Source organism: Lactuca virosa, chromosome 7, assembly GCF_052849685.1.
Source record: "Lactuca virosa cultivar CGN04683 chromosome 7, Lactuca_virosa_CGN04683_v6, whole genome shotgun sequence".
Lineage (NCBI taxonomy): Eukaryota > Viridiplantae > Streptophyta > Magnoliopsida > Asterales > Asteraceae > Lactuca > Lactuca virosa.
This window is the reverse complement of record NC_136432.1, coordinates 35,243,008-35,267,340: the sequence shown is the minus strand read 5'-3', so window position 1 is coordinate 35,267,340 and position 24,333 is coordinate 35,243,008. Positions and strand designations below refer to the sequence as shown.

Sequence of the window (24,333 nt, the reverse complement as noted above, 5' to 3'; positions counted from 1 at the left end):
TCCCATTGCACATTCCTTAAAGAATATAGGACATTCCATTCCATTTCATTCATCGTTAGTCTGGTTCCAAGCAACTTTTTTTTTCATTAATTGAATAAACCATTCCATTCCTTCCCGACTTCCACCAAAACAGATAACAAAGAGTTGTTTAGGCGACTTTCTATTATGACTAATTAGGTGTTTCTGTTAAGTTATTAGGGGGAGTCAGCTAGGGGGTTTATAATTTTTTATAGTAAGATCAGTTAAGTTGGTTTAGTTGAAGTATAAATCGGAGGTTAGTGTTAGTGAGTAGCCGGCAATCTTGTTAAGGCTGTTTGGTAACCCTCTTAATGGTTTTATTCAGAGGCAACTTCTGAATCTGAATCATTAAGCATTCATGTCGTTTCGCTAGGTTAATTAATTTATTAATTAATTGTCATTTATGGTATCGTACCAAACAAGATACACTTTCAAACTTTATTTTTGCTCGCCTCCTCCAAACATGTTTGTTTGGATTGAAACTTTATTTTTATACTTTTGTTGTCCACTTTGCAAAGGAGTTCCCCATCACAACGCGCTAGATGACTAAATACTAGTATGCCATCAAACACAACAAATTCAGAAAAATTAGAAGTAATCAATCACAAATACCAATGCCAGAATTCAAAGTATCAACGAGAGCACAACAGAAGACTGAACTTTCCCTTTATAATGTATGGGTATGACCAACATAGGAGTATGACTAGATTGATGACATTTAAGTTGTCATAAGGAAATTTCAATCATTTAGTTAAGCTCAACTAAGCTCTGAGTCTTTCTACATTATTTTAAAAGGGCTGAACTTTCCCTTAATAATGTATGGGTATGACCAACATAGGATCTATATCTATATTTTTCTGTATCAAAATAACTACTTAAAAACACCTACTACAATAATTTAGGGGGTATACGAATCTTTCTGCTAGTGAATTATGAGAATGCAGTTTGCAAACAGAGATATGTTAGGATGCTATAAATTCACAATTTTTATGCTCACATGTTCTATTTGATATAGCTTTAGATTAACAGAATAGTAATATAAGACGATTACCTCATCAATATTCCATAAGGACCAATCTTCAATCATGAATCAGAGTTTAGTTCAAAACAGAACCAAATCTATACTGGTTCTTAACAAGCATGTCAGATAATCTATACCTTGTGAAGAGCAACCTGCATACAAGAATATACAACGTACATTAAGATCTTAAAATTAAGGATTCGTAGGAGGGAAAGGGTCAACAAGATCTTATTAATATTAAGTCATGCATTGACTACAGAACACAAGAAACACAAGTTTTGGGAAGCTACCTAATTCTATTAGTTTAAGTCATGCAGGAAATGAGTACTTAGTCAAACTGTCATCAACTGTGTTTTAAATTATAATTTCACCATGTTGACTTTATGTGATTTTGACCCCTAGAATATAATAGATAAACTATAGCTATCACTGATCAGGATGTTAGTCTCTAGTTCTTTAAAAAAGGGATGATATTACTAAATATGTAAGTTCTAGGAAATTTGATAAGAAAAGTCAAAGTTTATAAGATAATAAGAAAAGAGCACCGATGGAAAAGTCATTTAATTTCCAAATTATTTGTTCATAGATTGAAATTTGATTATCATGCTAAACTGAAAGCATCCATAGATTGTGAACTTTCCAAATTCTAAAAACTTAAACTTCAGAAGGTAGGGTCTTTAAAAACCAATAGGTATACGATGAGTATTAGAAGAGATATAGCTGCAAACCGTTTATGCATGTACATCCTGCTTATTTCACTACAACACTGCAAGTCAACTGATACATTGACCAAAGATAGTCCGATCTTGTTACAAAATACTCTTGTCTCTCCCAATCGAATCTTTGAGCTAGGGTTCTTCACTCCAGGTAATACCACTAACCGATATCTCGGTATATGGTTCAAAAATATTCTTCCAAGAAAATTCATATGGGTTGCAAACAGACAAAATCCAATCTCAGTTTCTGAAAAAAATTCCACCCTCACAATTGGCAACAATGGGAACCTGAGAATCCTAGATGATGACCAAAAGACTGTTTGGTCAACAAGCATAAAAGTCCAGTCAAACGAAACAATCGCAAAGCTTACAGACGCAGGAGATTTTACTCTTAATGATACAATCTCAGGGTTGACTTTATGGGAAAGCTTTGACTATCCTTGTAACACTATCTTACCAGGAATGAAACTTGGAACAAATGGAAAAACACAAGGGAAATATCTATTAACATCATGGAAAAGTGATAATGATCCAACACTTGGAGAGTTTGTTCTTGGGCTTTCGGGAGAACAGCCACCACAAGCTTTCACATGGCATGGTGTAAAACCGTACTGGAGAAGTGGGCCATGGGATGGAGGAAAGTTTATAGGGGTACCAGAGCAAGAGGCTGGGTACTCGAATCTAATGACTCTCATGCCTGAGAACTCACAAGGAGGAGCTTACCTCACTATTAACATTTATAGCTCATCTGATATCAGATGGCTTTATTTGAGACATGATGGTGTGTTGGAGTTGAATTACTTGGATGATGTTCGTAACATATGGGAATATAGTTGGGAAGCACCTGCGAATCCTTGTGATGTTTATGGAGTTTGTGGTGCTTTTTCAATTTGTACAAATAAGTCTCGTATTTGTGAGTGCTTAAAAGGGTTTGTACCAAAATCGAATGATGAATGGAGTAAGAGTAATTGGACAAGGGGTTGTGTGAGGGGAAATGAGCTTTTGTGTGAGAAGAATGAAAGTAGTTTGGCTTCTGGAAAAGGTAAACCTGATAAGTTTCAGGTTGTAAGTGGGATTAAGCTCCCAGATTATTATCAATACTTTCCTTACATGGATATGGATGATTGTAAGAGCTTGTGTTTGGGTAACTGTTCTTGTAAGGCGTATGCCTTCGTGGAAGGGATAAACTGCATGATTTGGGAAAAAGAGCTTATTGATATCGAGCAGTTTTCATTTGGTGGGGAGAATCTTTTCTTGCGCCTTGCCTATGAGGAATCAGGTAAATTCAAATTTTTTTTTGAACAGTGATTTATAAGCCTAACATGTGTTTATAGGTGAAGAAACAAATGGAGCAGCAGTAGCAGTTGCCATCAGTCTCACAGTTATAGGTGGTGTAGTCATCTTAGGTGGCTTTGTGTTTTGTTTATACAGATGGAAAAAATACAAAAAAGGTAAGAAGATACGTCTTATAATCATCCATATACTCCTAATATAATGGGCTAACTTTGGATATCTCATCTTTACATCAAGAACTGATCCTTGTGTGTCAAAATTTTATCTTTGTAGGAAAGAAAACAAAGTTGAATGACTTCAATTCGGAGGATGGTATTGTTTTGAAGGATACGCTACAAGAAGATGATTTTAGCAATGAGTCGTTTGAATTGCCTATATACAAATTTGAACAAATAATAGCTGCCACTGACAACTTTAGCTACAGAAACAAACTTGGTGAAGGAGGATTTGGTGCAGTTTATAAGGTAATAATCTTGTATTCAAAAGCCTCTTTCTGTTACATATTTTCCAAGAAGTTAATATAAAAATTTAAAACAGGGAATGTTAGATGATGGACAGAAAATAGCAGTGAAGAGGCTATCAGGTCACTCTGGGCAAGGAATTGAAGAGTTTAAGAATGAAATTGTATTGATTTCTAAGCTCCAACACAGGAATCTTGTTAAACTTTTGGGTTGCTGTTTTGAAGGGAAAGAGAGATTATTGATTTATGAGTACATGATAAACAAAAGCTTGGACACGTTTCTATTTGGTGAGTTTGAATCGATTGATCACTTTTCATTTTCACTTGCAAAATCATCATAATTTAGAAATAACTTATATTATTGTTTGAAATAGATCCAAAGAAACGTATGCAACTTGATTGGGCGACTCGTTTCCACATCATTCAGGGAATTGGTCGTGGACTTATTTATCTCCATCGGGATTCTAGTTTAAGGATCATACACAGGGATTTGAAATGTAGCAATATTCTACTAGATGACAAAATGAATCCCAAGATATCAGACTTTGGATTGGCACGTACTTTTCAAATGACACAAGAGCTAGCAAATACTCGTAGGATTGTTGGAACATAGTGAGAATCGTTCATTTCCCATGTAGAATTCTGATTCTTGCATAAGAATACTCTAACTTTAGACTTTTTTTATAATGAAATGCAGTGGCTATATGTCTCCTGAATATGCAATGAGAGGAGTATTTTCAGAGAAATCGGATGTATTTAGCTATGGTGTAATGTTATTGGAGATTATAAGTGGTAAAAGGAATACCGAATTCATACATCACGAACAAATCTATATCTATCCACTCGGACACGTAAGTATAAATACATATTAACATACCACATAACTTCATCTAATTTACATGAACGTTTTTTTTATGGTTTGACATAATTTCTTCAGGCATGGAAGTCATGGAATGAAGGGAGAGGAATAGAATTGATGGATGAAGCATTGGTAGAGTCAACAGAGGGTTTGAGATGCATACACGTGGGGCTTCTTTGTGTTCAGGATTTGGCAGAGGATAGACCAACGATGACAGAAGCAGTGTCTATGTTATGCAGTGAAACTCATCTCCCAGAGCCAAAAGTGCCATTGTTTACTTTACAAAGGTTGTCTAGTATCAATGGCATTGGTGAGGAATTCAAAAACATGTGTTCTAGAAATGCAGTCACTCTATCCATCATGGAAGGGCGATAATTAGATAAAGTGGCACAAGAAATTTGATAACTTCAGGTATGATTTGCAATTTTGTGACTATATGTTGTGAAGAACAATGTAACAAGCACAATTTCGATAATCAGCAGTAGATTTGATTCTCTATATAAAATTAGGAACGTACCAGATTATTTGTTAATCAGGCATGAATGGCATTTAAGACATTAAATGTGAATGAAATTATAAACCCTAACATTAGTTCTCTGTAACGAAATGACAAAGTATTACACATAATTACAAAATTATTGTATAATTAAAGCATGAGATTGTGTATTGCATAATAAACATTGTAACAAACATGATTTCAATAAAACTCGCAGTAAATTGAAATCTCTAATGTAAAGGGGAAACGTTCCACATTATTTCACGATGAACATGAATGTCATATAATCATACATACTTATAAAGCTAGTATTTTTTTCTTGAATCTCATGCATTTGAAACCCCATTTTTTAACTTCCTCAAACCACATTCATTTGAAACCTCCTTTTTTAACTAATGCAACTCAAAAGTTTTCTTAATTATGATTTAACACTCAAAAGTTTTATAACTTATATTATGTTTAATTAGCATTTAGTGAAAAGTTTACTATAAAAAGACCAATCTTTTGTGTCTTTTGTGTTAAATAAAATCTTACATGTAAGAAGGATTTGAAGATATTGTGATTCAAAAGTTTTCATATAGTTGAAGCATTCACGATCCAAATATAATGATTTGAAGAAATGAGTTATGTCGCATCGATGGTAATTGTAATATGATTTTTTCTTTCAACCAAAACAAATGAAGCTTTTCTATTCTTTCTTTATATTCAGTTTCTCATTTAATATTTATATGTGATTTGTGTATTACTCAATCTTGAATGTGAGTCTCCAAACATTAATGTTTTGCTTGGAATATCTTTCTGATTCTTCTTTTTCAAGAAAAATATTTTGATTGCAGGTTAGTGAAGAATTGTCATCAAGTTTCTATGGTTGAATAGTGTTAAATGAAAAAGAAGATTCATAAAATGGATATAGGTTTTTTTGTTTGAGCAAAGTTGACAAATGTTAGTTTTTTCTTTTGATTTAAATGTATGTTTATGTAACATCTTTATTTATATATTCAACCACCCAATGCTCTTATTTATTTGATTGTAGTTTTTCTATTTTGATTATATTTATTTTCTATTATTTTTTTGTTGGGTTATTCTACACAACATATTTAAAAGATACCATAATTTTGAACATTTGATATGTAATTATGATAGACTTATCATGATATGTTCTTCATATGAAAGTAATTTATCCATATTACTACGACAAGAATTACATATGACATTTACGAAAATATATATATTATATGTGATTTGTTTAACATGTATATGCACCTATGTATGTTATAAATTTATAATTAAATATCTTTATGTTTAATAATTGAAAGGATTAAAATGATGCATCAAAACCAATTATTTAGACGAATATAATAATAATAATAATAATAATAATAATAATAATAATAATAATAATAATAATACATTTCTAAGTACCGCATTCATTTGAAACTCACATTACAAATCAAGAGTTTCTACTTTATGTATATTTATTAGTTACAACTCAAGAGTTTTTTAACTTATGATTATTAATTAGTAATCATTAATAATTTTTTATTTTCCTTTCTTTTATAAGGTTGTAAAGTTTTGCTCATTAAAAACATTAATGTATTTGAAGAGATTTGTGATTTAAATATGAAAAGTTAATATAAATGTTATAATAGATGTTTTAGTGTTTTTATGTTATTAAAAGTTATAGTGTTTATTTTTCATATATTTTATTATTCGTTGTATATATATCTTTTTTAATACAAATGTTATAATAGATGTTTTTCTATTTTTATGTTACTAAAAGTTGCAGTTCATATTTTTGTTCATACGTTTTGTTACCTGATATATTATCATTCATTTGATATATAATTTACACAATTTTAAACGGTTTATAAAATTATCAAATAATTGTATATATCACAATGACTTAAAAATTAAAACTATAATGTTTAATAAAACTAATATGTTAACTATATGTTTTCTTTACTACTAACATTTTGTTTCAAAGTAGAAATATTAAATAATAATTTGGTAAAAGTTATTATTTTAACTATATAATTTTATTCTCACGCAACGCGCGGTGATTCGCCTAGTCCCGTAATATACAGAGTACCAAGCATAATTTCTGGAAGTTTTCAACAAATTTGAATTTCTATGAAAAATTAGATCCATTCCGGATTACTTCTACACCAACATGAATAATATGATATCTAACTCCGTAAAATTTGAACGCAATTATAAACCCTAACGTTGATTTACTGTAACAAAACACGGAAGTGTATAAATCTTACTATATTAGTGTGGAAATTAAGCATGAGATCTTAATCTAAACAAAATCTGTGAAAATTCACCTCTACCTATTTGAAGCGTGGCTCCGCAATGACGTTCCCACGCAAATGTACAGCAATTAGCTTGAAAGCCATTTATAGTTGATGGCAAATTTGCTGATACGTACATAAATCTCCTAAAATATGAGTTATTGTTATGTTCACCCCCTAAGACTTATATAAAATGTCAAACAACTCACAAATAATTTGTGGTGATTAGAAATTATCAAATCTCTCCGCTTGCAGAAAACAAACTAGTATGTTACTACAGTTTGTTTTTTAAGGATATCTCAGAAAAGTCCCAATATTTTGGTTAAATTTTTAATAAAATCTTAAATTTTATTTTTTTGAATAAAATAATCCTGATTTTTTCACATTTTGAACAGAAAATCCCAAGAAACAGGCTAATTTATTCACTTTAGTCCTTTTTGACCTGTTCAGCAGGTTATGAGACCAAATTGTTAATTTTTCGAAAATAATGAGACTTTTTAGCAGATTTCGTCAAAATTTTTATATAATGTATAAACATATTTTTTTACATATCTATATCTACTTTTACGCATTTTTGTATTTTTTACGTTTTTATATGTATATATTTACGTATTTTTATGTATTTTAAATGTATAAATGTATTTTTTTACTTATTTATATGTATTTTTAACCATTTTACATATTTTTTATGTATTTTTTTGTGTTATTTTTTATGTATTATGTATTTATATGTATTTTTATATATTTTTACGTATTTATGTATTTTTTAAAGCTTTTTATATATATGTTTATGTATTTTAAGTGTATAAACGTATTTTGCACGTATTTATATCTATTTTTAAGTATTTTACATATTTTTTATGTATTACGTATTTATGTATTTTTTTTAAAGTTTTTTATATAGATGTTTTTGTATATTTATGTATTTTAAATGTATAAACATATTGTTTTATGTATTTATATGTATTTTTTAAGTATTTTACATATTTTTTGTGTGTTTTTATGTGTTTTTTATGTATTATGTATTTATAAATATTTTTGCGCATTTATGTATTTTTCTAGTTTTCTTATATAGATGTTTATGTATTTTTATGTATATTAAATATTTAATTGTATTATTTTTACATAATATCGGTTAAAGGGCATCCCTCATCTGATGATAACCCGAACAAATATCAATCGTGGAAAACCAAGATGCACCCTGAAGCTGGTCAAAAAAATCATCAATCCTCAGGAGTGGATAACGGTTCTTCACCGTTAGCTTATTCAACTCCCGGTAGTTAATACACATTCGATGCGACCCATCCTTCTTTTTCACAAATAGGATCAGTGCCCTCAATGGCGAACTACTCGGTCGAATAAACCCCTTGTCTAACAGCTCCTGCAGCTGTGTAGACAACTCATGCATCTCTGGGGGAGCTAACCGATATGGTACTTTGGCTATCGGAGCCGCACCCGCGACCAGGTCAATCCTAAAATCCACCTGCGTCTCCGGAGGCACTCTAAGAAAATCCTCTGGGAACACATTCGGGTATTCCTAAACAACCGGCACATCATCCATTGTCGCCTTACCCTTATCCCGGGTATCCATAACATAGGCAATATATCCAGAACAACCCTGTTGAAGATAGTGTCTGGACCTAACTGTTGAACATAGTATCGACCCACGCTGAGCACTCTCCCCCTAAATGTAACACCCGGAATCCAGGAGGCCAAGTTGGGGAAGGAAAAACCCTAAGTTAATGAGTCAACTCGTCGAGTCCAAGGAAGAACTCGACGAGTCGGAGCGAGTTCCGTGTCACAGATTAAGTGGCCGACTCGGCGAGTCGGGGGACTGACTCGGCGAGTCTGGTCTGGGTTGGGAAACCCTAATTTCTAGACTTGGTGCCCTATTTAAGCATCATATTCTCATTCCCTCAGCCTCATCTTCAGCCTCCAGAACCCAAACCCTCACCCACGAAACCCTAGTGCATCTTGTGAGTGTTTGAGCCACCTTGGTGTGTTTTGTGTGCTCTTAAAGAGGAAGAGGAAGAAGAAGGAAGTTGGGGGTTCAAGAAGGAGGAAGTAGATCCAGAAGATACACTCCATTTGCTGCATTTCTTGGTAATCAAGTCTTCATCTTGGCTTTTGGTTTATTAGATCTCCTTATAGTCCCTTTTTGGAAGGTTTTGGTCCAAGAATGGTTGTCTTTGGGTTTTGGACGTCCCCCAAGCATGATCCTTTCAGATCTGGAAGTAATTGGGGTGGTTAAGGCATAAAGGTACAAGCTTTATGCCATTAGGAAGTCCCATGCAAGCTTAAAGAGATTATTTGGCCTTTTGGAGCCCTAAAGGCCATGCAAGGAAGTAAAGCCTAGGACTTTACGTGGTTATTGGATGTCTAGAGTCTAGATCTTGTTTTCCCTGCCTTGGTTTGGTGTAATAAGGGTTTTAGACCATGGAGTTATGTCTTAATGAGCTAGGGTTTTGTCTAAACCCATTAAGAAGGACTTAGGATGGGTAAAGCTGGAAACTTTACCCTTAATAAGTCATTTTCGGAGTGTTTATGAAGTTTGGAGTTTAGATCTGAAGTATAGGGGCTTAATCCTTTAAGATTGTCCAACAGACCGAGGAACTCGGCGAGTCCAGTGAGGGACTCGACGAGTTTCAGTGAGTTGTCATGTTTTCCAATTATGGGTGAACTCAGCGAGTCAGGAGGGATGACTCAGCGAGTTGACTCGGTTTGTCACGAGTCTGGTTAGTCAGGGAACTCGGCGAGTCAGGGGATGACTCGACGAGTTGGTTCGCGATTGCAGGATTCTGAGCTTTTGGACTCGGCGAGTTGATGGAGCAACTTGGCGAGTCAAGTCAACCTGGAAGTGTTGACTTTGACCATTGACCGTTGACTTTGACCAGAGTTGACCTAGTTTGACTTCTGGAGGGCATTTTGGGACTAAGTGTTATGTTGCTATTGGTAGCTCGGGGAGCAGTGGTTCGGGGAATTGTCGGATAGCAGCCAGAGGTTTCAGCCAGTCTTCAGTTGTGCGAGTCGAGTCTCCTCATTGTGTGCATGGGTCTACGACCACAATGCCAACCCATTATGTTTGTGTATAGTAGGAAGACCCGCGGGTTAGTCCTAGGCATTTTATGATATGTGCCGGGCGAGGCCCGAGGAATGTTAGTATGCCAGTTGTAGTTGTGATTCTTGCATGTGTCAGAGTTTATAGGTTCTGGACCAAGGTCCGATGTCGGGGCAAGCTAGAGGAAGGTTTATATGTTGCTTCTTAGATTATACTTGTTGTCTTTGTGATACTTGTATGTGCCTGGTAGGGAGGTGAGTTCGGGCGAGGTCCCGTATCTCACCACTAGCCGAGTATGGACGGGGTTCCGTATCTCATTAGCAGAAGAGCAGGGGCGAGGCCCGAGTTAGGAGGGAGGTGAGTGTGGGCGGGGGCTCGTATTTCGCTATCAGCAGGAGCGTAGACGGGGTTCCATGACACATCAGTAGCAGATCAGGGGCGAGGCCCAAGTTAGGCGAGGCCTTAGATCAGGAGTATAGTAGAGTATGTTTAGCTATTTGTTATGTGTTATGTTATATGTTTGTATGTGTTTAGCGGGCGAGGCCCAGAGACAGGCGGGGCCTGAGAGAAGCAGATCTGTATACCGAGCGGGGCTCGATGTCAGGCGGGGCCTGATGCCGGGCGAGGCCCGATGCTGGAGTTAGTCCGATGCCGAGCAAGTCCCGATGCAGCGGGCGGGGGCCCAGTACGTGGTTATGTATGTGGTATGTGGTAGGTTGGGGAACTCACTAAGCTTCGTGCTTACGGTTTTCAGTTTTGGTTTTAGGTACTTCCGGTAGCGGGGGGAAGAGCTCGGGATGATCGCATGGCACACACCAAGAAGTTTTTAGCCTGGGATGTTTACTCTGATGAAATAAATATGTTGAAATGATACTTGATTTCATATAAGGATTTATGTATGACTTGATTATGGTTGATTAATGATTTTTTTAAACAAAATTTTTGGTCATGATTTTGGGTCGTTACACTAAACCACTAACTCTCCCCCACTTGGGGTCCGAATGTGTTTCAACTGATTGTCGCAATCAATCACCGCCTCATTGGGGCTCAACCAGTCCATCCCTATAATAACTTTGTTCCCCCGCAAAGGAATGAGAACCAAATCAATCGGATATTGCTTGCTGTACATCTCGAGAACACAACCCCGATGAGCCCTCGATACCCGGACAGATCGATCATCTGCAATCTCAACCTCTAAGGGACAATCCAGCTCCCCCGGAGCTCCAAAAAACCTCTTGCTAAGCGCAAGCGATACAAAAGATCGGGTAGCCTCCGAATCAAACAAGATCAATGTAGAGATACCATTCACGAGGAACGATCCTAAAATAAAACACACAAATATAAGCATGAAAATCAATATAGATAAAGAGATAAGGAGAAGATGCATGCATGTCACCACATCAGGTGCTCCGTGAGCCTCCTCGGCTGTCAGTTGAAAAGTCATGCTCGTCGTAATAGGCGCATCCGCCTTGCCCTGGCGGCCATCAGTAATCTGTAGAGTCGCTAGAGCGGGTGCTATCAGTGGTCCTACTGCCGCCAAACTTGGACAATTAGCCTTCTTATGTCCCCTCTGATTGCAATGAGAGCAAATCAGATCAGATACTGGGTGGTGGTGGTAGTAGTAGTAGTGCATTCCCTGCTAATATGACCCGTCCAGCCACACTTGAAGTAGCCAGAGCCACCCACCCTGCACGCCCCATCGTGCATCTTGTCGCACTTGCCACAGCGGCTCCGGCCCTGCTGGCCTCTCGATCTCGAATCAAATACCTTGGGCCTCTTTCCCGAACCCACTGAAACCTGAGCCTGATCCGACTTCCTCTTCATCTCCATCTTATGAATCTCCCTCTCTATGGCTCTCACAATCATATCCTCCAGTGTCTTGCAACTGGATCGGCTCACGAGCTTCCGAATATCGCTCCTCAACATCTCATGGTATCTCGCCTTCTTCATCTCCTCATCCGCCACATATTGCGGAACCAAAAACGCCCTCTTGCGGAACATAGTGGTGATCTCGGCCACCGTCTCAGTAGTCTGGCGAAGTTTATGGAAGTCCCTTGCCAACTGTTGCACCTCAATCACCGGTGCAAACTCAGCTCGAAATCTAGTCACAAAATCATCCCATGTCATCGAATCAACCGCCGCATCGCCCACGGAGCGCCCAACCTCCTCCCATGTAACGCCCGTGTTTCTGGACCAAGCATTAATGATGATGTGATAGTCTAGGTTAACCTTTGTAACCCATTTTGAAATAATAAGAATGTATTATTTGAGTATTATGTGTTTTATGCTTAATTGCTTAATTGGGTGGCTTAAATGAATTAAGAATAAAAATAAGCATGAAAATGAAATGTTAGATAAACCCAATATTGATACATGAAGACGTAGTGGTCGTGACGAGGTTTCCGAATATATAAAGAATGCCGAAATCCGAGTTATAACGAAAAAGTTATGAGCTGTCGAAGTTTCGCGACAAAACCGGCACGACGCTGAATGACGTAAAATATGAATTTAAGATAGAGCGATATCTAGCCTTAGTAATCTAAAAGAAAGTCGTAGAATACGTTAAACCGAGAGCGTGCATAAAAAGAATGCCCAAATCTGACTTCGTATGAGGAAGTTGTGATATTTCTAAGTTTCAGCTTAGCAGTATGCAACCCGAAACTCGAATTTGAGATCGAGTGATATTTGGCCGAAACAATCTAAACGAGAATCGAAGATCTCGTCGATAGTAGTCCAACGGTAAAAAGACAGACGAAAACGGGTGTTAGATAAAGAATATATGAATTTCTAACGGAGTTTTCCTGTCCCGGCCTACTAAAAATAAAATAAAAATAATATAATAAAAATAAAGTCAAAATTAGTCGACGGAGTCTAAACGAGAGTTGTAGAGCATAATCTCACCTACGTGTGGATATAAAGAATGTTGAAAACGAAGTTCGTATGCGAAAGATATGAATTTCTGAAGTTCGGGGCACGAAACCCGGTACTGTGTCAGAGTTCACGACGTGAACACTGTGTTCACGACGTGAACTCAGAGATTTTGACCCTTCCGGAGCTGGCAGACCCAAGTGGAGGAGTGACGCATGTAGTGACGATCAAGCCCCACGACGTGAGCATTAGAAACTCACGACGTGAACCCAGAAAATTCACCCTATAAATAGAAATCAAGGGTCAACCGATTTTGGTTGCTCCTCCCTTACTCTCCCACTCCCGATACCCTCTCTAAGCCCTATTTTAACCCCCCGAAGCCCCGGTATCATCCCGAGACCCAAAGCGAGTCCCGAAGCACCGAAGATCCCGAAAAGAAAAGAGTTTCTGAGCCGAAGCCCTGTCCGCGAGAAGCCCGGTGTGTGAAGATCTACCGGTTTCACCGAAGAATACTACTCTTAGAGCCGTAGTGCTGTCCGACCATCTTCTGATCAAGTGATTGTATATTCGTTTTTTTCTAACACATATATATGAAGTATTCTTATAAAATACGTCCTATGTGTTTGTATATTATTTGTTTATTTGAACTAGTTGTTGAATGGATGTTTTGTACAGGTTCTAAGCTGTATATAAATGTATATATTTTATCTACTAATATGTTGGGTAGAACATGGGTAGACAGTTGGTGTGTGATAAAATAAAATGATGAGAGGCCTCGATGTTGTTGTTGATCTAGTCATCTAGCGGAGTATGGATGATGACCACGGACTCTTTCTACACAGTCCAGTGGAACGCTAGCAGGCTCATAACCTGTAGGTGTTGTGAACGATGTGTTCACCGGTGTACTCTATCCCCTTCATGGTTGCCTTTAGGACATCTATTGTTGAGGAAACCCCTTGCAGTAATGTCCGTCCCGATGAAAAATCCTAGATTAGGTCCCTTGAGATAGATGTTGTTTTAGGGACGTAAAGTGAGGATAACGGAAATGGGTAACCGGGTTATTGTTGGTTGGTGAAATTAAATATAATTATTTATTGTGGGTTGAAAACCCTATATGCTCACCAGGCTCCCAAGCCTGACCCACTCAGTTTTATTTGTATTACAGGAAGTGGCGCGAGGGCATAAGATGGATGAATCATCAAGTTATTTTGTTTATAAGCCTGTAGTTGTATATAATTGTTGTATGGCTTGTAATTTGTCGTTTTTTTGGACTGTATCGGAACATGACATCCTGAGTTTTGATATCTAATGAAAATGCATTCCTTTATGAAATGCTTTGGTAAATATTATTTTATCATATTTTGTTTTTGGGAACAAATTCCACAACTCTTTTAAATCAATGGATTTACTCTAAAATTATTTTAAAAAACATAAATTAAAACGGTCTTTTCTGGCCGTGATTTTGGGGATGTCACAGTTGGTATCAGAGCATTAGTTTAAGCGAACTTGGAATTTGTAGGATTTCTAGACTTAAACTTAGAATGCTAAGTGAAGAAGGTGAGATAAGTGTCTGTTATACTTTAGACACGAGCACTAGTTTATTTTAGGAAAGTTGCCTAAAATGCTTTTATGTGCTAAATGTTATATGTTTTCCATATATGATATTATTTGTTCGGATCTATGGTTTGTTGCCAACCGGATCTGGAAACCTTATGTGTTTAGGATTCTAAGCGTATGACGACGGTATTAGAACTAGCATGTAAACGTTTCGGAGTGATAAGGATGATTTGATTTTCTATCGTAAATAAGGATCTAAATTCACCTTATTCGGTGTATAGATCAAGAATGGCAAGAACAAGAAGCGGAGTTGGAAACGCGAACGAAAACAGGAATCAACCACCTGTAATCGAGCAAATACCTGTTGTAGCTGCTGCACCTGAGCCAATGACAATGGCTGGTGTACAATTGATGATTCAGACGATTTTGGATCGTCAGATGGAAGAAAATAGATGTCTGCTTCAACAAAATCGTGAAGAACTTTCAATTCAAGTTGAAGAGCCCGAAGTGAATGGAGGGCCGTCGGAAGGAGGTAATTTCAGTGGGACTGTTGGTCAAGCCAACCCACCGATTGTTAGACAAAACAATCGTGATGGAGGAAATGATGGAAGGGGATGTAAATACAAGGATTTTATGGCATCTAAGCCACCGTGTCTATCCGGAAGCCCGACGCCGGTGCAAGTTATGGACTGGATCTCCGAAATGGAGACAATGTTTGAAAGTTGCGAATGCAGCAACAGGCAGAAGACCGCTCTTGCGATCCCTTTGTTAAAATCTGGCGTGTTGAGTTGGTGGAAGTTGTTAGCTGACTCTATGCCCAAGGGAGAAGCGAGCAAAATGTCTTGGGAAGACTTTGTGGAACAACTGAAACTGCAATACTGCTCCGAGCAGGACCTTCTGGAAATCAATAATGAGTTTTAGAATTTGAAAAAGGGGAAAATGAGCGTTACTGAATACGCTGCAAGTTTCACAGAAAAGATGAAGCTTATTCCATATCTAGTTCCAACAGAACTCTCAAAGGTTAATAAGTTTGCCCTCGGATTACCAGTAGACTTTGGTCCAATGGTTAAACAAGCAACCACATTGAAAGCCGCCATCTGGGCTGCTAGAAATGTTGAGACCCAGATCAAGGAGAAGGGTCTGGAGAGGTCTGAGGTTGGTGAGAAGAGGAAATTCGACGGACCCTCAGGTTCCAGCAAGAAGGGTAAATTCCCGAAATCCGGTTCGAGACGAGGTGGAGGAGGCGAAGCGAAATGGTGCGACAAATGCAAGAAGAAGCATCATGGGAAATGTGGTGGGGAAACAACATGCTTTAAATGTGGAAAGCCAGGGCATTATGCCAACGAATGCACCCTCACCAAGAAAGTTGGATATGGGTGTGGTGAGGAGGGGTACATCTCGAGAGATTGTCCGAAGAAGAAGGAGGCAGCAAAACCCAACATTCCGCCAAAGCCGAAGGCGAGAGCCTTGCAGATGACACTGGAAGCTGCTAAGGATGAAGCTGATGTCGCTTCAGGTACCTTTCTCGTAAACGAATTACCTGCCTAAATTTTATTTGATTTTGGAGCCAACTACTCCTTTATTTCGCACGAATTTGGTAGAAAACTAGTTTTGCCTGTTGATAGACTAGATAATGCTTTATTAGTCGAAGTTGCTAGTGGCAAGTTTATACATGTTAGCCATTGTATGAAAAACATCTTAATTGATTTGAATGGGAATAAGTTCCACAAGGAATTATTGCCTATTGAGTTAAATGGTTTCGACATCGTGCTGGGAATGGATTGGCTTAGCGCCAATGATGCTGAAATACTGTGCAAGAAGAAAATAGTAAAAGTAAACCTGCCAGGGAATGAGTCATTTATGGTGTATGGGGACAAACGCAGGGTAAATTCTGGAATCCTTTCTCTAATGAAAGCCAGAAAGTATTTGGCCAAAGGATGTACATCATATTTGGCATTCGTGATTGACGCAAAGAAAGAGAAAAAGGAGATGCAGAGCATTCCTGTGGTGTGTGATTATCCGGAAGTATTTCCCGAAGATCTTCCCGGATTACCGCCTGATAGACAAGTGGAGTTCAGAATAGACTTGTTACCAGGAACGACGCCAATAGCAAAAGCACCTTATCGATTAGCACCGGCGGAGATGAAGGAGCTGATGATGCAACTTCAGGAGTTATTGGACAAAGGTTTTATAAGACCTAGTTCATCACCCTGGGGAGCTCCGGTGTTATTCGTGAAGAAAAAAGATGGAAGTATGAGAATGTGCATCGATTACCGAGAGCTGAACAAGGCAACAATAAAGAATAGATATCCGTTGCCAAGGATTGATGACCTGTTCGATCAACTATAAGGTTCAAGTTATTTTTCAAAGATCGACCTAAGGTCAGGATATCATCAGCTGAAAGTAAGAGAGCAGGATATCGAGAAGACTGCATTCAGAACACGATATAGACACTACGAGTTTTTGGTTATGTCGTTTGGACTAACCAATGCTCCAACAGCATTCATGGATTTAATGAACAAGGTTTGTAAACCGTTCCTTGATAAATCTGTGATAGTGTTCATAGATGACATTCTGATTTACTCGAAAAGCCAAGAGGAGCATGGCAGACACTTGCGCGAAGTGTTAGAAGTCTTGAAGAAGGAGAAGTTGTATGCTAAGTTCTCCAAATGTGATTTTTGGATTCGAGAAGTCCAATTCTTGGGTCACGTGGTCAACCAAGAAGGAATAATGGTTGATCCAACAAAGATTGAAGCTGTGATGAAGTGGGAACAACCGAAAAGTCCCACGGAGATCCGAAGCTTTTTAGGATTAGCCGGATATTACCGAAGGTTTATCCAAAGCTTTTCTTCGATCGCTACTTTTCACTGATCATAAGAGTCTCCAATATCTCTTTAGTCAGAAGGAATTGAATATGAGGCAGCGACGCTGGCTAGAATTACTTAAGGACTACGACTGTGAGATACTTTACCACCCCGGTAAATCCAATGTTGTTGCTGATGCTCTCAGTCGGAAAGTCAATCTTGAAAGAAAAAGGCCAAGAGCGTTGAGAATAGAAGTTGTCTCGACAATTGTGGAAAGTATAAAGAAAGCTCAAGCAGAAGCTTCTGAGAAGAATGACCGAAAAGGAGAACGTTTGGGCAAAACGTTAGTGTTCGGTATAAACAGTCACGAACTGAAGGTATTCCAAGATCGTATTTGGGTACCTAAGTCAGGAGGAATAAGAGATCTTCTGATGGAAGAAGCTCACAAAACCATGTACTCAATTCATCCTGGCAGCACTAAAATGTATAGGGACCTGAAACCCTATTACTGGTGGCCGATGATGAAGCTTGATATTGCAAAGTACGTGGCGGAGTGTGTGACATGTGCGCGGGTCAAGGCACAACATCAGAAACTATACGGGAGTTTAGAACTGTTACCTGTGCCTATGGGTAAATGGGAAGACATTGCTATGGATTTTGTCACTAAACTGCCCAGAACTAAGAATGGTCACGACATGATTTGGGTGGTCGTTGATCGCTTCACTAAGAGTGCGCATTTCATAGCAGCCAATGAGAAATGGTCTATGGATAAGCTTGCGAATTCTTACGTGAAGGAAATTGTGAGGCTTCACGGTGTTCCGTTAACGATTGTGTCAGATCGGGACAGCCGTTTCACCTCATGATTTTGGAGAAGTCTACAAGAGGAATTGGGTACCAAGTTGTGTTTGAGTACAGCTTACCATCCACAGACTGATGGTCAGAGCGAGTGAACGATACAAACACTTGAAGATATGCTGAGAGCATGTACCCTGGAATTCCAAGGCAACTGGGATGAACATTTGCCTTTGGTAGAATTTTCCTACAATAATAGTTTCCACTCGAGCATAAAGATGGCACCTTATCAAGCTATGTATGGACAAAAATGTCGTACGCCGTCTTGTTGGCTTAAGGCTGGGGAAAAGCAGTTTATGGGACCCGAAATAGTCCATCAAACTGCTGAAAAGTTGAAAATAACTAGGAAGAGAATGTTAGCAGCTCAGGATCGTCAAAAGAGCTATGCTGACAAGAAAAGACGACCGATGACTTTTGAAGTTGGAGATTCGGTTTTGCTTAAAGTCTCGCAGTGGAAGGGACTTATAAGATTTGGTAAAAGGGGAAAGTTGAGTCCAAGGTTTATTGGACCGTTTAAAGTTCTTCAGAGGGTTGGGAACCAAGCTTACAAGCTCGAATTACCCGAAGAACTGAATGGAATTCATAACATTTTCCATGTGTGTTATTTGAGGAAGTTCACGGGAGAAGTTCCCGACATAATTTCAATTTCTGAATTACGAATTGATGAGAAAAAAAGGTTGATTGAAGAACCAGAGGAAATCGTTGACCGAAAGACTAAGAAGTTGCGACGCAAGATGGTCAAGTTAGTGCTTGTCCGATGGAAACATACGAATGGGCCAAATCTCACCTGGGAAACGGAGAGTGACATGATGAATCGTTATCCGCATTTGTTTGTTGATGTGTGATTCCGGGGACGGAATCATTCTAAGGTGGAGAGAATTGTAACGCCCGTGTTTTTGGGCCAAGCATTAATGATGATGTGATAGTCTAGATTAACCTTTGTAACACATTTTGAAATAATACGAATGTATTATTTGAGTATTATGTGTTTTATGCTTAATTGCTTAATTGGGTGGCTTAAATGAATTAAGAATAAAAATAAGCGTGAAAATGAAATTTTAGATAAACCCAATATTGATACATGAAGACGTAGTGGTCGTGACGAGGTTTCCGAATATATAAGGAATGCCGAAATCCGAGTTATAACGAAGAAGTTATGACATGTCGAAGTTTCGCGACAAAACCGGCACGACGTTGAATGACGTAAAATATGAATTTAAGATAGAGCGATATCTAGCCTTAGTAATCTGAAAGAAAGTCGTAGAATATGTTAAGCCGAGAGCGTGCATAAAAAGAATGCCCAAATCTGACTTCGTATGAGGAAGTTGTGATATTTCTAAGTTTCAGCTTAGCAGTATGCAACCCGAAACTCGAATTTGAGATCGAGTGATATTTGGCCGAAACAATCTAAACGAGAATTGAAGATCTCGTCGATAGTAGTCCAACGGTAAAAAGACAGACGAAAACGGGTGTCAGATAAAGAATATATGAATTTCTAACGGAGTTTTCCTGTCCCGGCCTACTAAAAATAAAATAAAAATAATATAATAAAAATAAAGTCAAAATTAGCCGACGGAGTCTAAACGAGAGTTGTAGAGCATAATCTCACCTACGCGTGGATATAAAGAATGTCGAAAACGAAGTTCGTATGCGAAAGATATGAATTTCTGAAGTTCGGGGCACGAAACCCGGTACTGTGTCAGAGTTCACGACGTGAACACTGTGTTCACGACGTGAACTCAGAGATTTTGACCCTTCCGGAGCTGTCAGACCCAAGTGGAGGAGTGACGCATGTAGTGACGATCAAGCCCCACGACGTGAGCATTAGAAACTCACGACGTGAACCCAGAAAATTCACCCTATAAATAGAAATCAAGGGTCAGCCGATTTTGGTTGCTCCTCCTTTACTCTCCCACTCCCGATACCCTCTCTAAGCCCTATTTTAACCCCGCGAAGCCCGGGTATCATCCCGAGACCCGAAGCGAGTCCCGAAGCACCGAAGATCCCGAAAAGAAAAGAGTTTCTGAGCCGAAGCCCTGCCCGCGAGAAGCCCGGTGTGTGAAGATCTCCCGGTTTCACCGAAGAATACTACTCTTGGAGCCGTAGTGTTGTCCGACCATCTTCTGATCAAGTGAGTGTATATTCGTTTTTTCTAACACATAGATATGAAGTATTCTTATAAAATACGTGTTATGTGTTTGTATATTATTTGTTTATTTGAACTAGTTGTTGAATGGATGTTTTGTACAGGTTCTAAGTTGTATATAAATGTATATATTTTATCTACTAATATGTTGGGTAGAACATGGGTAGACAGTTGGTGTGTGATAAAATAAAATGATGAGAGACCTCGATGTTGTTATTGATCTAGTCATCTAGCGGAGTATGGATGACGACCACAGACTCTTTCTAGACAGTCCAGTGGAACGCTAGCAGGCTCATAACCTGTAGGTGCTGTGAACGATGTGTTCACCGGTGTACTCTATCCCCCTCATGGTTGCCTTTAGGACATATATTGTTGAGGAAACCCCTTGCAGTAATGTCCGTCCCGATGAAAAATCCTAGATTAGGTCCCTTGAGATAGATGTTGTTTTAGGGACGTAAAGTGAGGATAACGGGAATGGGTAATCGGGTTATTGTTGGTTGGTGAAATTAAATATAATTATTTATTGTGGGTTGAAAACCCTATATGCTCACCAGGCTCCCAAGTCTGACCCACTCAGTTTTATTTGTATTACAGGAAGTGGCGCGAGGGCATAAGATGGATGAATCATCAAGTTATTTTGTTTATAAGCCTGTAGTTGTATATAACTGTTGTATGGCTTGTAATTTGTCGTTTATGCTTTTTGGTCTGTATCGGAACATGACATCCCGAGTTTTGATATCTAATGAAAATGCATTCCTTTATGAAATGCTTTGGTAAATATTATTTTATCATATTTTGTTTTTGGGAACAAATTCTGCAACTCTTTTAAATCAATGGATTTACTATGAAATTATTTTAAAAAACATAAATTAAAACGGTCTTTTATGGCCGTGATTTTGGGGATGTCACATCCCACCAATCTCGAGCTCTGCCTTTCAGAAGACATGAAGCAAGTCTGACGTTTGCCCCATCAGGGCAACTGCTATTGTTGAAGACATTAGCGACATCCGCTAACCATCGTCTGCTCGCGATCGGGTCCTTCTCCCCGAAGTACTCTGGAGCCCCACATGCTCGGAACTCACGTAAGTTCAACGTGAGAGCTCCCATCGATGCTACCATCTTAGACCGAAAAGCACTCAAACGATCATCCAAAATCTCCAGAATGCCCTCCTTGACCATACCAAAGATTACAGGAGTCTGCTCAAGTGTGTTGCGGGTAATACAAAAGAACATGCTATGTGCTCATGCAAACCCTAAGGCTTGGATCTAGGTTTCTCTATTGTAAATGCAATTAATCCAAGACTCAAGAACCCTAATCTAGCATATGCATTTCGAAATTATCACATAAGAGCAGATCTGGATGATTACCTCTTCTTCAATGGCTTGAATCTTCTTGTCTTTGGAGCTTAGAGTCACAAGTGTCACTCCTCTAATGGCTTACAAACACCACAAGCAAGAGAATGACTTATGAGAGGGAGGATGAGCACTAAAAACCACCTAGGGTTCTTCCAAGAGAGTTCACACTGTTTTTAGGGCCTTAGGGGTCCTTATATAGTTAGGTCATTAGGGTTTTCAACTAGGAAACCCTAATCTGACTGCTTAGGCCCTAAGCAACCCATGAACTCCCTTTAGAACACCCCTTGGACGAATTCCTTATGGGCTTCCCATAGAATTCGTCCAACCTATGTTCCAAGGTGATCCATAGCCCAATTGTAATTATCTTATAATTACAATTCCAGCCCCCTAAGTTTAATTAATGTCTTTTAGTCATAAAACTAACTATCAATTAATTCTTGACTAATATTAATTAAACAATATGATTTCTCCTTTAATATATTATTCATATAATATATTAATAAATCATAATTAATCCTCTTTCTCCATAAATTATCCTATCAAGTTGCTTTGGTGAAGGCAACCCAAAAGGACCATGCACAACCGGGTCAAGTACATACCAAATATAGTTACGGGCTTAGACACTAATCCAACAGTCTTCCACTTAGATAAGTCTAGTAACTTTAATGTAAGTACAATCCGATTAGCAATCGTAGCTCTCAAAGACACTGTTGAACTCTGATCTTATCAGTAACCTGTCCTTTAGATAAGGGATCATATATTCCTCCATTCTAGATATCGTATGAACTGAGACATGAATTTTAATCATACTCTCCGTTCACGTGTTGTTTCCCGATTTCTGATTTATGACGACTGACAATAGACTACAGTTGAACACATCAAGTTAGTCCCGGCTTGGCCAGGCACTTAGGGTGTCATCACTAAATCATCGAGGGGCCCAAAAATATTGCTTTTATCCCACTTTGGGTAAAAAGAACGGATAAACTTCGACTCAATGCCCACTTGTACTCACTCACCGAATCACACACAACAATACGTTTTATAACACCAAGTTACTGGTGCGTTTACATATTATCAATGTGTAACCGACTCGCAAGATACAACTCACACATCTCGGTTTCAAGAATATAAGATATTACCGTCTCACCAATCACTCATGATAAAATCCATGAAGCGATCCAAGTGAGTGTGGGTTTAATCCAATACTCTAATCTTATAGCAGCACTCATGAACTCTGTAGCAAACTTGTGCTATGTCTAAACACTTTAGGCAATCTACAGAAGAATTCATGACAGTCTTCTTTCATACCTACTTCCAAAGTATGAACGACTGTGGAGGGTTTGAATAATCTTATTATTCGGGAAGTCAAAACATGCAAAGTGAAACACAAGAATAATACTAATACTATATGGCCTCTAACCTTTGAGTATAAATAAAACACTTTTATTTAATCACCATATTGACATTATTTGTTGTTTTAGGTAATCAACATCTTACTTGAATTATAACAACAATTGTCCCATGCTCTTAGCATGCACACTATGTTTTTCCTATGGTCTTTACTTTGTGAAATAGATCAAATGAACATATTTCCAATGATGCTCATTTCACAATTCCTAATCTTAACCAATTAGTGTAAGAATACATATTCTCGCCACTACTAGAATATGTTAGATTCTAACATTTTATGCAACGGTCCTTTCGTAATATTACAGCGCCAAAGTCACCAAGACTTTGCCAATGAAATTACAAAGTGCTCTATTCGAAATTGTTACAAGACAATTCCATAGTCATGAAGTCTCACATTCAAAGTACATTCCTTTGAACATCCTTCTTGCATAGAAGTTTCTAATCTAGACATAGATTCTTAACGTCCAACTCCCAATAAGGAAACATTTCCATATTTGCCATATGACAACTCATTCTAAATAGAGTCTTATCTATTCATAATAAAGCCAATATGGTCCATCCATTAGTATACTTCCAACTGTCCACAAGCGACCAATCTTTGGCGAACCTTAGATTGTCCTTGGCAGTTGTTTAATTATTTTAGTCAAATCTGGTTCTATTCCCTTTTTTCCCTCTAAATGCCCTAGGCATTTGGAAAATTTTAGAACGATCGAATATTACAGCATATGCAATCGATCCTATACCCGAAGCGTATGGGATACGATTCATAATGAAAAACGTGATACTTTACCAGGTTCTTGCTATAATATTGCCATAATATTTCTAGTTGCCGTGTTCTCAAAATTCGAACTATGAAGAGGGATGCCGTAATCATAATCGAACTTTGATAATGCAAATAATAAATATATCCTTGACTAAATTCAATTAAAATTTCTCGATCTAAGCTTTTAGATTGGAAACGAAGTACAACATTCTCTCCCTTAATTATAGCAAAAACAACTTTTCAACCCCTGCAACTTTGCAAAGTGAAACTTTTGTTTTTCTATAATTAATATTGTCAACTTGCAATACTTAAAATAATAATCATGCTCCCACTAACATGATGATTATATCCATTTCAGCATA

At 37.9% G+C, this 24,333-nt stretch overlaps 1 protein-coding gene across 2 annotated transcripts; it reads left to right on the top strand.

Annotated features, from left to right (window-relative positions):
- The first annotated feature begins 1,630 nt into the window (after positions 1 to 1,630).
- Positions 1,631 to 5,795, top strand: LOC145125205 (G-type lectin S-receptor-like serine/threonine-protein kinase At1g61550). Of its 2 annotated transcripts, none has more exons than XM_079060702.1 (8): positions 1,631 to 3,034; positions 3,090 to 3,206; positions 3,322 to 3,512; positions 3,586 to 3,796; positions 3,883 to 4,120; positions 4,206 to 4,359; positions 4,446 to 4,778; positions 5,700 to 5,795. In XM_079060702.1, the coding sequence occupies exons 1-7, from the start codon at positions 1,738 to 1,740 to the stop codon at positions 4,740 to 4,742; spliced, it is 2,505 nt and encodes an 834-aa protein (XP_078916828.1). In that variant the 5' UTR covers positions 1,631 to 1,737; the 3' UTR covers positions 4,743 to 4,778; positions 5,700 to 5,795. The 2 variants fall into 2 exon arrangements, with proteins under 2 accessions (XP_078916828.1, XP_078916827.1); XM_079060701.1 differs by having other exon boundaries at positions 5,681 to 5,795.
- The last annotated feature ends 18,538 nt before the right edge of the window (positions 5,796 to 24,333 follow it).

Coding starts and splice junctions, on each gene's coding strand:
- LOC145125205 (XM_079060702.1), top strand. CDS start 1,738: ATGAGTATTAGAAGAGATATAGCTGCAAACCGTTTATGCATGTACATC. Junction 3,035..3,089: donor CCTTGCCTATGAGGAATCAG/GTAAATTCAAAT, acceptor ATGTGTTTATAG/GTGAAGAAACAAATGGAGCA. Junction 3,797..3,882: donor CTTGGACACGTTTCTATTTG/GTGAGTTTGAAT, acceptor TGTTTGAAATAG/ATCCAAAGAAACGTATGCAA.